The sequence below is a fragment of the Crocodylus siamensis genome, chromosome 2 (genome assembly GCF_052110815.1).
Source record: "Crocodylus siamensis isolate JL-2025a chromosome 2, ASM5211081v1, whole genome shotgun sequence".
Taxonomy (NCBI): Eukaryota; Metazoa; Chordata; order Crocodylia; family Crocodylidae; genus Crocodylus; species Crocodylus siamensis.
In genome coordinates this window covers 279,246,666-279,260,809 of record NC_143396.1, presented here as the reverse complement: position 1 = coordinate 279,260,809, position 14,144 = coordinate 279,246,666, and the positions used below count along the sequence as shown (strand labels likewise).

The following is a 14,144-nucleotide window of genomic DNA, read 5'->3' as shown; positions in this document are numbered from 1 at the left end:
AAACAAAAATACCTTTACTTACCCACCTTAAAGATTTCAATACAATATCGCCCCTCCATGCTACCCCTGACTCTCCCTCATCATTACTCTTTTCCCAGCAAGTCAGAGAAGACAAGCCAGTTAGCCTGAAATAATATAAGCAATATGCTTAGTTTGGAATTTATTCATTTTATGCCGTTTCGGCACATTGTTCTAGCCATCTTAAAGTGATGTCATCACCTGTGTGAAGAGTTGAAGGCCACCAGGTAGCATTGTAAATGGACATGTCAACAATGTGGGACATGGTTTGAACTTGTCCACATGGGCATTTGCTGCTATTTGAATGAAATATAATTTTACTGGGCTGGGCACCTTTTAGCCTACAATTCCCTCTTTACCAACAGTGTAGTAGAAATTGGTATTTAAGCAGCCGGGTGGAAAGGTTGGTGTCTACAACAGAGTGACACATTTTAGCTTTGAACGCAAGAGGTTATTGTCATCTCCTCTCATTAGCAGTGCTTTTTTTTTTTTTTGTGGACACAGTGTGGGAAAAGTAGTTGGAGAGTCTCCTGTGCAAACAAGGCTTTAGCATTTCTTGCAATTAACAGCCATGGATGGAAAAGCCACAAGAAGTTGGAGGAAAGTACAGGATTCAGCCAACACAGTCTGAGAAAGAGGAAGATGTTAACAGTCAAGACTGAATGGTTATAGCCAAGATATACCATCAACAAGACTCAAAGCAAAAGCACTGAAGGCAGAAGAACAGTAGTGATGATTAACTTACTAGCTAAAGCTTTCCTCGGTTGATTGCTTTGCTAGCTGCTGCAGCATGCTGATAAACCATTGCTGGGGCCATCCGCTACTCTCCTTTCAAAATTAGTCATTTGTCAAACCAGAAATAAAAGAAACAGGGCCCCAGGCACAAACTCAAGGGCATATACAACAGAAGTCTTACCAGCCAGCCATTCTACTTTGCTCTGTGGGTGAAAGCCAATACAGGACTCCCTTTGACAGGACCTGGATTTCTCCCCAAGAATAGCGTCAGGTCCTGCTTACCATTAGATCTCGAGCTAGATTTTGGTCACTTCTATCACTGGAGTAATCCTACATTATTTACCAGTATCCTCTCATTTATTAAATACGTGTTGGAGCCTGTGATAACAGCAATGTATCACAGTGCTCAAACCAAACATTACATGCAAATTCAGTTGGCCTGAGGGACAATCTAACACAGTTGTCATCAAACAGTGGATCTCGATCCACTGGTAAATATTGAAGCCTATTGCAATAGATCTTGGAGTCGATCTGAGGTTGGGGTGGGGGGCCAAGTGCCCACGTGCATGCACGCGTGCACCCCAGCCCAGCAGCTCAGTCTGTGGGAGGGAAGAGGCAGGGGCTAGATTAAGGTCACCGCAGTGAGGGACAGCGCTGCAGAGGCAGGAGTGGGGTAAGCTGAGTGGGGTCCTGGGTGGGTGGGACTTACCTGCTGGGGGGGTGCACCCCCAAATAATTTTTTCTCTCTCTGTCTTGATGTCTATGAAATCTATGAAATCAGGGGCTGGAAGGGACTTCATGAGATCATCGAGTCTAGTCCCCCTGTCATAGGCAGGAAGTCAGCTGGGATCAAGTGACCCCAACAAGAAATACATCCACATGTTTTTTTGAAAGAGTCCAGAGTAGGTGCTTGCACCACTTCTGAGGGGAGTTTGTTCCAGCCCCTGGACACTCGCATCATAAAAAACTTTTGTATTATGTCTAGTCTAAATAGGCCTTCCTGGAGTTTATGGCCTTGTTATTCCTTGGGGAACTGTGGTGAACAGCTGTTCTCCCAGGTCCTGATGCACCCCTCCTATATAATTATAGGCTGCCACCAAGTCCCCCCTGAGCCTTCTCTTCTCCAGACTGAAGAGTCCCAAGTCCCTCAGCCTCTCCTCATATGGCCTGCCCTCCAGGCCTTGGATCATACGAGCAGCTCTCCTCTGGACTCTCTCAAGCTTCTCCATATCCTTCCTGAAGTGGGGGGGCCCAATACTGGACACATCCCTCCCCCATAATTTGATATCATCCACAAACTTAGCCAGTTTGCATCTGACTCCCGAATCCAGAACATTAATGAAGATGTTAAAGAGTACCGGCCCAAGTACAGAGCCCCGAGGGACTCCACTGCTCACCCTGCACCACATTGATTTGCTCCCATCAACTAGTACTCTTTGGGTCTGACCCCATAGTCAGCTGCCTAGCCATCAGACCATATGATGATCAAAGCCACAGTTCCCTAGCTTAACCATGAGGACATCATGGGGAACTAGGTCAAAGGCTTTCTTGAAATCCAGATATACGATGTCTACGTCATCTCCCTTGTCCAGGGCATGTTACCTGGTCATAGAAGATGAGGTTGGTCAGGCAAGACCTGCCAGTCACAAAGCCATGTTGGCTGGCATTCAGATGCTTGCCTTCTGTTAGACTGGTGTTGATGGATCCCTTGACAATTTTTCCCAGGATTTTTCCAGAGATGGACATCAGACTGGTTGGTCTCTAATTCCCCGGGTCATCCCTCCTCCCTTTTTTGAAGATGGGGAACATGTTGGCTCTTTTCCAGTCTTCTGGGATCTTACCTAAGTGCCACACATTTTTAAATGGATCTCGCAGGGGCCCAATGCTATCTTTGTTCTTTTTTAATTTCCTACGCATCTGAAGAAGGACTTTTTGCTGTCCTTGATTCCCATAGCTAGCCTGAGTTCAGTTTGTGCCTTGGCTTTTCTCAACTGCTCTCTAAAGGTGTGGGTGAGTGCTGAGTAGTCCTCTTTGGTGATGCTTCCTGCTTTGCAGCTGGTGTAGGCTTCTCTTTTGAGTTCAGTGAGGTCCAACAGTTCCTTGTTCAGCCAGGGCGGCTTCCTTGCCTGTTGACTGCATTTCTTGTGAGATGGTATAGCTTTCCCTTGTGCTTCTAGGATTATGTTTTTGAGAGATGACCATTCCTCATATACTTCCTTTTCTTGGGGGGGAGGGAGAGGAGGGGAATGACCTCTAATTGCCTGACTGACCAAATCTCTGAATTTGGAAAAGTCAGCCATCCCAAAGTTAAGGACTTCTGTTTTACTGAGGGGTTTGCCTGCTCTTTGGTGAACTAAGGTGACCAGTTCATGGTCTCTATCACCAAGCTTCCCTTGGATCCTCACATCACTCACCAGGTCCTCCCCTTTGGCCAGAACTAGGGCAAGCAATGTCTCTCCCCTAGTTAGCCCATAGACCTCCTGCATTAGATAGAGGTTATTAAAATCTGTCCCCCACTTCCCTGCCCACAGACTTACCTGCTGGGTGGGGGACAGCACATGGTAGATCCTGGGTTGTTTTTAAATGCTGAAAGTGATCTTATACTTAAAAAGGTTGGAGACCACTGATCTAACACTTTGGTTGTAACCCCTGGGTAGTGAAAAGGGGATCGAAGTCTTGGCTCAGCATTTTCATGAGCACCTCATCCGAGATGTTATTGGTGCCCAACTTCCTTCTTCTGAAGAAGGGCCTTTCTTTCAGAAACTGCTGAGCACTTACCTGGGCCCCTTTAAAGCATTTTCTACCTAGGTACTAAGATGACGAGGCTCCAAAAATCCCAGCTTATACTTAAATTCTTCTCCCCCTCCATACGCTCAAAGCAATAAGAATCTACAATGTTGTGGCCAAATTCCAGGAAATGAGACCTTATTTCTCCTTATAGTTTCTGAATTTCTACCCATCTACAATTCTGACTGATATATAACCTCCTGCTTTTCAACTCAGTATGGCCCCTCTGTCCACTATTGGATCTCTCACACATTTTCTAACTCCTTTTCTTCTTTCTTTCAACAGTTGGGATCTCTGCATCACATCTCCTGTTGACAACCAACTGGGACTCCCTCACTTCCCTTCTATACACAAGGTAAATCCCTCTCACCTAAAGACTCTCTCCTTCACTTTAACCCATGCCTGATACTTCCTCCCTCTGAAAAGCATACTGGGCCCCAACGTTTGCTGGAGAGAAATATAGACCATAAATGTACTGGAAAGTTAGTTAAGCAGAAGCTACTAATTTAAAATGCTGCAATCACTAATGGTAAACAAGAGGCATTTTCAGAATGATACACAGCTGGTTATTTGAATATAGTCACAACAAGAGGCAAGAAGCACCAGGGGCCAGATGTACATTATTAATGCAGTGAAAAGTTCGAGGCAAAAAATGGTTCTTTTTGGTGGTGGTGTTGCCAGAAAATGCATATGCAGGTCAACGAAACATTTACAAAAATCACTTCAAACTTACTGAAGTTGTTTCAGTTGGGAAAAAACCAAAACAAACAACAAACATTTTTTTCTTCATTGCAAGGTCATGTTCCATTTTGGAAATTTACCTGGATTTAAAAAAACCCATAAACTAAAATAATGATAAAATTGTAACTGAAACAGTTTAGGGTTGAACAAAACATTTTGCTCAACCTCAAATAATGAATTTTGGCTTCATTTTGGTTGGAAAACAAACAAACAAAAACCAAAAACAGGACATTTCAGGTTGATCAGAAAGTAAATGAAAAAAATATATTCAAACAGGGCTATTAATCCTTTCAAAAAGAAGCACACTGCTGTTCTGTACCCATCAATAATTGGAAAGGATATCCTTTGTGTAGTAGCTGCCACCCATAATTTATCAAGGATAGAAACTTATGCATCTTGCTGAGTGATGAATGAAGTCTCCAGTATGTTTCTTCCCACTTTACAGTACCCCTGGTTTGTTCCAGGCTACCTCCTTGTCTTGGGGATGCTTTTTGAGCCAGACAGTCGCCAGCCGGATCTCATCCTTCTGAAAACCCCCCCAGCAAAATGTCACTTTTTCACTTCCTTACTTCCTGTAAGCACACACACGGCATTTTATTGTGACCCCAAGCAGCATCTGTCAGGCCAGCTAGCAGAGGGTGTGTAAAAAAAACCCCAGAAATTGCAGTCTAAATTTACCGAGTGAGCAGCATCCCCAAATATAGCAGCACCAGTGCTAGCATGGACAGACAAAGCTGCACTTTAGGCCTGTAGAGCTTTTCCCTCATGGGTTTGCAGTGGCAGCTACATTCATGGTTGCCTAGCTGGCATGGGCAAATTCTCTCCTGAGTGCAAAAGCGATTATGATATAGCTGTTATTTCTGCCATGGTGTGTATAGGGGACTTGGGGGGGAAGGGATGGGATTCCAGAGCAAAAACCTCACAGCAATGGTCAGCAATATTTTCTAGCAGTGGGTAGGAGCTGACTGCTGCCACTGCCACAGGCCGTGGCATGGGTGTTACCTGTCAGCTCCATGTTCTTGGGGACCCCTGACACAGGACACAGACCATCTGACTCACAAAGAATCACCCCCCATAAACAGAAGCTGATTCAGATGCAGTGAGACACACACCTAAAACCCTCCAGATAAGGGGGACAAAAGTGAAACAACTGCCCTAGGTCTCATTTGCAACTGAGATGGGAACAGATGACCATTCATTTACATGAGAGATGGAGAACAGAAAGCCTGAAGCAGAGACTCCAGTGAATTCTGGGATCAGCGAAGCAGGGAAGCACTGCATGATGGGGAAGCTGTGCTCCAAATGCTCATCAACCCGCACACCCAGCTCAGCATTTATCAGACCAGTTCTAATCTGGATTTACCAAGGACTTTTCCTCCCCCCCCACACACACCTTTAAGCAAGAGTAAGTTTACTAGGCATCTTGGGCCGTACGTTCCCCGGTCCCACTATGGGAGGCCGATGTAAACTTAATTGGCTACAACTCGGTTGCCGGGTTAAGAAATGCTGAGGCAATAGACCGAGTCAGAGGGGGTATGGGCAACATTTGAACAATGGTACAGGGTTCATCACAGCGTCCAGCCCATTGGAGCCCTGTCCACAAGTGTTGTCATATTTTTCCCGAGACGACTGCTGGAAGGCCTCTCCACAACCGGTTATAAACACTCCAATAAGTGCCTTAAGTCTGTTAAAAGACTATACTAAGATCTAGAAAAGTCATGCTAAGCTGAGACTTGTTCACGGCAAGTAAAAATCCAAAACGCTGATGCTAAAATCTATTGTTTCTGAAGACACCAGGAGATATCCCATCAAGTATATGTGCTATCCATAGGAATGTCAAGCTGGCTCCAAGTAGATGTTTCCTGAGTATCAATCAAGTTCCTGAGATGTTCCAAGCAGATAACCCCTTGTCAATAGAGAAGACAATTTGATTTACACTATTGAGAATGCTTGAAAGAAGCTGAACTGGGGGCATAAAAATCTGAAAAAGAAGCAGCAGTGTGTGTGCTGACACCACTCGCTTTCTTCTGGAGAGGCTGAAGGAGGCAGATCATCTCCCTTCAAGGATCATGCTGAGAACTTGGACCTGTCGGCTTTGCAACCTGAGTGCCTTGGACTGGTGAGATCCCAGCTCTCTCCCTCTCTTCTCTTCTCTCTCTCTCTCTAAGCAGAGATTTCTGAACTTGAACTGTATTAGTTAAGCTTGAGCTAAGTTTCCCCGAATACTTAGTGAAACCAGGGTATACTGTGACTGTTTGTGTTTGTTTTTCCTTTGCATGTCTATTACTACTAGTATATATATGTATTTCATCTACTTAGCAATAAATAACTTTTATAGTCAAGCTGGTGGTAATTGGGTATATTTTGCCTTCTTTACTTCTCTTTCCCCACTTGCTCTGCAGCAACGCCCCTTTTACCTAAGCTAAAGATCCCTGTGAAGCCCAGAAATACTGTGGGGTCTGCTCATCGAAAGGCTAAAAGATTGGGACATGCTGAGTGCGAAACACATAAGGGGATCAGCTTGTACAGGCTGATTGACCCAGTTTGGCTCAGATGCGCCCTAATGAACTGAATGCTGGCCCATGAGGGTGTCATCTGGACACCCAGCCAGATTCAGAGGTCTTCTGTTTAACTGTGCGCTTGTGTCTGATTGTAGTTTATTGTTGCTCTGATGAACTGATTCTTGGTATATGAAGGTGTCAGTCAGCCTGTCCATGCTGATCAACCCAGCCAGGTCAGGCGTGGCATGTTAATCCGGGTGTGTTTGTGTGTATGACTGATTTGGGGACTGGAGGAACCCAGCCCCACTGAACTGAGTCCTGCAAGGTAGCTCCATTGGTGGGGTGAGGGCTTGCAGAAGGGAGAGATACAGCTCCACATAGAAACACAAGTAACACAAGCAGCACATTGATAGAATTACCAAGACCCTAGCCCTGATAAATGAGCACACCCCAAAGTAGCGGGCAAATCTGGTAACATGGGCAAAACCACGTGCTGCTGGACTGCACCAAAGTCCCCTACTGCTGAAAAGCTGCTGAAGCCCCACAAAAGCCCACTGGGTCTGTGGGCCAGATCTGAGCAACGGGCCATAGGGCAGCTGACCCCTACCCTGCTGTTTGATTGCTCCTTTGGCAAGAACTACATTTATTTTTTCAAATTAATATCAAGAAAGACACCGCTTGTAAAAGGGGAGGGAATACTATAGCTGCACGTGGCATCATCTTTTTGCTTTAAATATATTCTAGATGCAGGGACCTCAACAATCCCCTGCACAGATTCACTTTTCTTAAACCATCTTAGGTAGGTGCCTAGGCCCCTTTGAAAACCTCCATAATTTCCCCAGGTAGCTTGTTTCACTGCCCTACTGCTCGAACAGTTCAGGAGCTTTCCCCGAGATTCACCTGCTTTGCCAGAACTCACACTCTTTGCCATGCATCCTGCTCCTAGCAGCTAGGGAAACAATGTTTCTCCATCTCCATCCTTCTTTTCCTCCATCTTCTTTATAGCAGCATTTCAGGTATGTCTCTCTTCTCTCAGGGGCGGCAGATGACAGAACAAGGAGCAATGAACTAAAGTGGCAGCACAAGAATTTTAGGTTAGATATTAGGAAAATCTCTCTCACCGGGAGGATAGTAAGGCACTGGAACAGGTTGTGGAACCTCCATCCTTGGCAGTTTTTAAGACATGGGTAGACAAAGCCTTGGCTGGGATGATCTAGTTGGGGATGGTCCTGCTTTGAGTAGGAAGATGGATAGATGACTTCTGGAGGTCCCTTCCAAACCTAATTTTTAATGATCATATGAAGGACTCCATATAAGCAATACGAGGCCTTTTTGTAAATTGCATTTCTGTTAAAAAAAAAAAAAAAAAGTGAGTTCAAAGTCAGACATCGCTGCTTAGTTTAGGAAATTAAGTTCGAAAGTCAGGACTCAAATCAGAAGTCCTTGCCAATGAGAGTAATTCCCAATGCCATTGAGCTACTCCTGTAAGAGAATGAAGAATCAGGCACACAAATGTCTTATGCAGGCCATAAAATCCTGAAAGATTATTATTTTTACTCAGCCAATGAAAAAAATAAATGAAATGGTTGCACAGTTGGTTTGAAAGGGCTCTTTGCACTTTAACATGTACAATAATTGTCCAGTGGGCATGAACAGAGAAAAACAATTATATCATTGTAAGGGGAAAGAGTTTCACAGTTTTGCTTTCATTTGTCTGATTCTATTCCACGACAAGTAGAAATGAAACTAAGGCAATTTACCCAAAAATGGAGCAGAAGTGAATTCCTACCATTTAGCTTCATTGCCTGTGAGATAGGAAAGGACAGACAAAAGGGTTAAAGGGTCAACTGATATGTAGTGAGGAGCAGCAGGCCTATTGTAAAGGTGCAGAGACAACACAGGAAAGACAAAAATCAGTGCTGCATTTTAGAGACTGTGGGGGCTGTGTCTGTAAAAGTGTGTTAGATGCATTGCTCCAAAAGAGCCTGTGAAATCATAAAAAATGCTGCAAACATAAGGAAAATGAAAACCCACCCCCATTACTAACAGGAAAAGCTAAACTTATGGTCTAGGGCTCTAAACATCACACTTCTACTTTTCAAGGGCCCGGTCCAAAGACTACTGGGACTCTGGCGGGTTTCAGCTGGGCCTTCCATCAGGCTGTGAAAAAAATGAAAACAAAAATGACTGACTTTGCAGTATTTCGATTCATCACTGGGATTATCTACTACCAGTTTCATCAGCTTTGCATTATCTACTACCAGTTTCATCAGCTTTGCATGCTGCCTTAGGCTGTTTGGTTACGAGTTGGGATGGAACAGAGGAACCCAGAACAGAGTCCCACTTCTGCAATGATGTGCGCAGTGTAAACTTCTGGAGCTCCTTAGAGAGATTGCAGAGGAGGAAACAACACTCAGGACTCCAAGAGAAGACTACAGAATTTGAGTATGAAAAGAAATTATGGTTAAATAGTGAGGCATGTCAAATCAGGTGCTATTTAAACCCTAAATATGCCATTGTTAGTTATAGACAATGAATCAGGTACTCCAAACTTCAGCGTGAACCCAAATATTTAGATTTATAAAGGTTTAAGTACAAGAGGGTCCTTTTTTTTTTCAGGTTGCTGTCCCTGCACCTGAGTATCCCTGCAGGAAACCCTGTGCTATTAAACTAGGCTCTACGAGATCAACAGGTATGAATCTAATTGCATTATGATCTTTCTTGTTACAGCAGAAGATTAATAGTTTAGTTCTCCAAACAATTTTCTCTCTCACAGAGTTAATATTAAAAAAACCCAGAATCATATTTGTCACATGATAAAAGAATGATTTATTAGAGCAACTTTATGATAAAATTATATAAAATAACAATTTATTTCTTTAAAGACATCCACAATATCACCTCAGAACAAAATGTACAGATACTGCCAATAATCCAAACAAAATAAATTACCTTAAAAAAAAAATGGGGGTGGAAGAAGAGGAGGAGAGGGGAAACGATGGTGCGAGAAACTAATCAAAATTGTACACAAGATTTCAAGAAGAGGGTGCAGAAAGGAGAGACAGTCAAATCAATTCAAGTTATACAAATGTGTTTCAGCTTTACTCTCCTACAGCTTGGCTTGCATTTGTGTAGCATGCAAATGGAATGATCCAGTGAACAGTTTAGAACAGCAGAATCAGCAGCATAACAACAGCAGATAGTCAGATACACACAATTCAGCACAGGGCACATCAGAAGTGAACAGGGGGTTAAGTTATGTAATGATTTTGCAAAACGTTATTTGCTGAATTTCAAAAATATCTAACGTGATCTACAAAAAAAAAAAAGAAGAAAAAACAAGCATCTTGCACTTCAATATTTCTAATGATTCTATTTTTCAGTAAGCTGTTTGTAAACATTTGGTAAGGTTTTGTTTTTTATTAAAATATTCAAGGACTATACAGGCTTTATTTTCATTCAGAGCATGACCACAACATAATGTTAGTGTAGACACACTTGGATGCCTGCTCACAAAGCATTTCTACATTCTCTCAGGAATTTACATTCATTCCATCACAACAAAGTAACAAGAGAGTTTTACATCTGAAAACAATCTCAAAGAAAGCGTGGTTTTCAAGTAGAGTAAAAGAATGAGGCCTGGGATTTTCCAGATGCTAAGGACAGGAATCAAACGAACCCCATCAACATTCAGGAAAAAAAAATGAACATCTTCTAAAATCCCAGCCTAAATTATTTTTATTCAAATATATATAAAAAAAATATGAAAACAACATACAGCCAAAATAACTTCCATATAAGTGACACATCTGTCAAAATCACTGAAAGCTTGCCACCAACTGAAAGTCTAACCTACTGCCTGCTGAAGCCAATGAAGATCTTTCCATTGACTGTCAAGGCCATGAATCAATCACTAAATGCTTGAGATAGTCACATTAGGACTGGACATAGGCCTTTTTTTTTATTTTTTTTATAATCATATACAGTACCATTTAGAAGAGTGAACAACAGACAACGTTTTACAATTATGTGGCTTGCTCTTTGGCTTAACTGCAGCAGATAAATGTAAAGTGAGGTGCACTCTGTAATTCGTACCAAAAGCTACATTTCGTCATTGAAACAACTGCAAAGCAGGATTGCATTTAAAACACCTTGAAAAGTTTTGAATGTGAACTCTGCCGGGAAACAGGTATGTTTTATATATTGGTTCTGTCGCACTGAACAAGTGCTAAAGTGAAATAACATCAAATTGTGCTTCCTCCCGTGCGCGCACACCAAAATTAAAGTGTTTTCTATACTCATTGTTACATCTTTATTGCCAATCATTTTAAAAGGTATCATGTTGGATGAGTCTACCCACTTGGCATGAAGATACTGGTAGAGTACCTCAAACCAGAGCAAAGAGCAACACCCAAGCACCACTGAGCCAGGAAAGGAAAAACTGGAAAGTTTCAAGCGAAACTAAACAGAAGTGATTGTTCTATAAAGGATAACCTGTCAAGAAACAAAAACCACCAGAGCAGAGCCATGGACATGGGGATCAGTGTGGTAGAAAGTAAAAACAAATAAAACCAGATGCTGATGAGTGAAAAAGCAATGATCTGTCTAGAAGTAAAACTAATGATCCCTTGAGCTGCTAAGATCCTTCAATTCACAATAAGCTGGAGTTAGCACCTTACTGACTGAGAACCAAACTGAGAAGGCCCTGAAAACTAATGGATCCCATGTGTTAAGAGCCATACCAGCACTTACACAATCAGCCAAAGACAGAGCCAAGTATTTCAGAAGGAGACATCAGAATGAAAAGACAGCAACAACATAACAGGAAGTCAGAGAGATGCATGCAGGCCAAATTCTTTGTTATTCTGTCAAGTATGATTTACTTCATCCTCCTCCTTCTGAAGTCCAGCATACTTATCTGAATCCCTAGCCTCGCGGATGAGCTTTGCTCTCTGTTAGATAACTTGGTCACAGAACTGTGCTTTTTACCCTCAGTCAGCACTTGCAGAAGACACTAGAATGGACTGAATCCGCTTCTGCCAAAATGAGTGAAATACTCCAACTGGCTTCACTGGGAACAGAATCGTGCCCTTTGCTAATATTCACCATATGAGCTTCCCTGCTTATTCATTCATTCATTTATTTATTTATATATAGGTTTACAAATTTTTAGCAGAAAAGGCTCAGTTAACAAATCTATTCAGCTGGCCCACCCTGTCCTACCCCGCCCCCACCAATACCCAAAAGCAATTAAAGTGGGGAAGCCATTTCCACTATTAAAAATATACTGAGTGAGGGCATAATAGATTTTAGCCTGCTTACCTTCATCAGTAAATGTACTTTCCACAACTATGTGGACAGATTTTTTTTGCCCCAATTACCCGATTTTGTTGTTGTTGTTTATCAATCAGAATAGATGAATTAATAGATCCAGATTCCAGATTTCAAATTGGAAGCAAAAAGAAAAAAAAAAAGTAATCTGACAAAAGTCACCCTCCACCAAAAAACCCACCAAAACCAAATAAAGCCCCCTTTCAACCATTAGAACCACAGACTTTTAACCATTTAGAACTTCAGAATTCAACTGACAGATTGGTATGAAAAGCATTTTTTATGATATACTGCTCAGTGCTGCCACAAAATAATCCTTAAAAAAAAAAAAAACAAAAAAACAGACAGACCCATGCCACACTGTAACACCTGCTGCTTTACACTGTTGAATAGGTTCTCAAGAATACAACAAAAGGACGTGTATTCATGCATATCTGGAGACAAAAATCTTATGACAACACTAGTAATAAAGGCAGAGCTATATTTAAGCCATTATTTTGGAGTGCTGTAGTGTGAACACTTTATTCACAGCCATTATGTGATTACGTTTATTACATGAGCCATCAGAACTGATATTTTTCTTAGTAACTGGCTGATCACAGACAGCTTGCTCTTTAGCTAATTTCTGAGCGATGGGAGCTCAGTATGCAAGATTCCCCACTTTATTTTTTGTTTTTACTTTTTCAAAAAAAATGCCGTAATACAACACAGTTGTACTGGAATAATAAGACTCTGGCAAGCTCAACTGTAAAAAACTGACCTTCTTATATCTACATCTGTATACCTGAAGCTTTGTGCCTGAAGTATGTTCAGAAATTTTAACTGCATTAATAGTTTTGCATCCATAACATCATACTTAATCTTACACCTTCCCAATGCACAAAACCAAACCAAACCACCACCATCTTTTTTGGATCAAAAGCATGATGCAGATATGTTCAAAATGGTTCCTTTTTCTTTTGTTTTCTTTTTGCAAAATCACCAAAAACATTTTCCATACAACCAAAACAGAAACCAACTGTACTGCATCATCACACAGCAAGATATTCAAGTTGATTCCTACAGAACTGTAATGCACCGTTTCAATTAAAAAAAATGTAGTGTTGACCAAAAAAGGTATATATATTTTTCAAAGAGCTTCATTATAACCGATCAGAAACAACGCTATAAACAGGCTAATGCAAGAACACTTTAGAGCTTCAGCAGTAGTGAATGGAGGATATACAAAGCCTGTTATTTTTATGGCACGTCAGAAGAACTGAAGTGAGTTGCTTTCTCAAAATCATAGCTTGCCTCTATGCTGAATATGTGCTGCTCCACAGTGCTAGTCTTGATTAAAAGGCATACACAGACTTGCCATTCACCCACACAGCATAGATCTTTTTTTTTGTGCAACGTGTTAGCAATCTAAACTGCTCCACACAAAAACTGTCCACAACCACTCGTACACAATACTAACGCCACAGTAAATTACAATAGGACTGCAATACAAAATAGTGTGTCAGATCACATATTTCTTTCCATCTGAAATGAAGTTAGAATCCTGCAAGCTAGAAGATGCACAGTTCGATTTCTGAGTGTAGTTTCTCATCTGAACTGGGGACAAAGTCTCCAGCGTAGACCCAGCCATGTTAACAGTCCTGACCAGAGGAGCACTAGATTGTTTAGCAGCAGAGGATGCTTTGTTATTTGCAACCACGTCCAAGTTCCCAGTGGGATCAATGATTGCATTTATAACTGTGGAAAAGGGAAAAGAGAGAGAAAGAGATTAGCAACATTCAGGAAATTTTTTAAAAAGACAAAATTCTCACTTTCAAAACTAGGTAATTCTTATTTAGCCACAGCACTCCATTTTCTGTATAATTAACCCTGGACCAAATGGAAAATGGGACAAGAAAGTAGGTGAGCACCGATAAAGATTTTTTTGGGCTGATACCAATTACCAGTATGCAGCCCAGCAGCTTAGAGATCAATGTCCAGCTGGTAAATCTGCTGTGGGGAAGGGGTATGGGGAGCAGATCGAGGCCCCTG

General features: G+C 41.9%; 1 protein-coding gene across 6 annotated transcripts in view; it reads right to left on the bottom strand.

Annotated features, from left to right (window-relative positions):
• Window positions 1–11,324: 11,324 nt before the first annotated feature.
• Window positions 11,325–14,144, bottom strand: part of CEP170B (centrosomal protein 170B) — an 81,199-nt gene continuing 78,379 nt past the window's right edge. For all 6 annotated transcript variants that reach the window (XM_090034154.1, XM_090034155.1, XM_090034151.1 and 3 more), the window contains one exon: window positions 11,325–13,850. In XM_090034154.1, coding sequence (XP_089890280.1) covers window positions 13,615–13,850 — 236 coding nt within the window. In that variant the 3' untranslated portion in view covers window positions 11,325–13,614. The remainder of the gene's footprint in view (window positions 13,851–14,144) is intronic.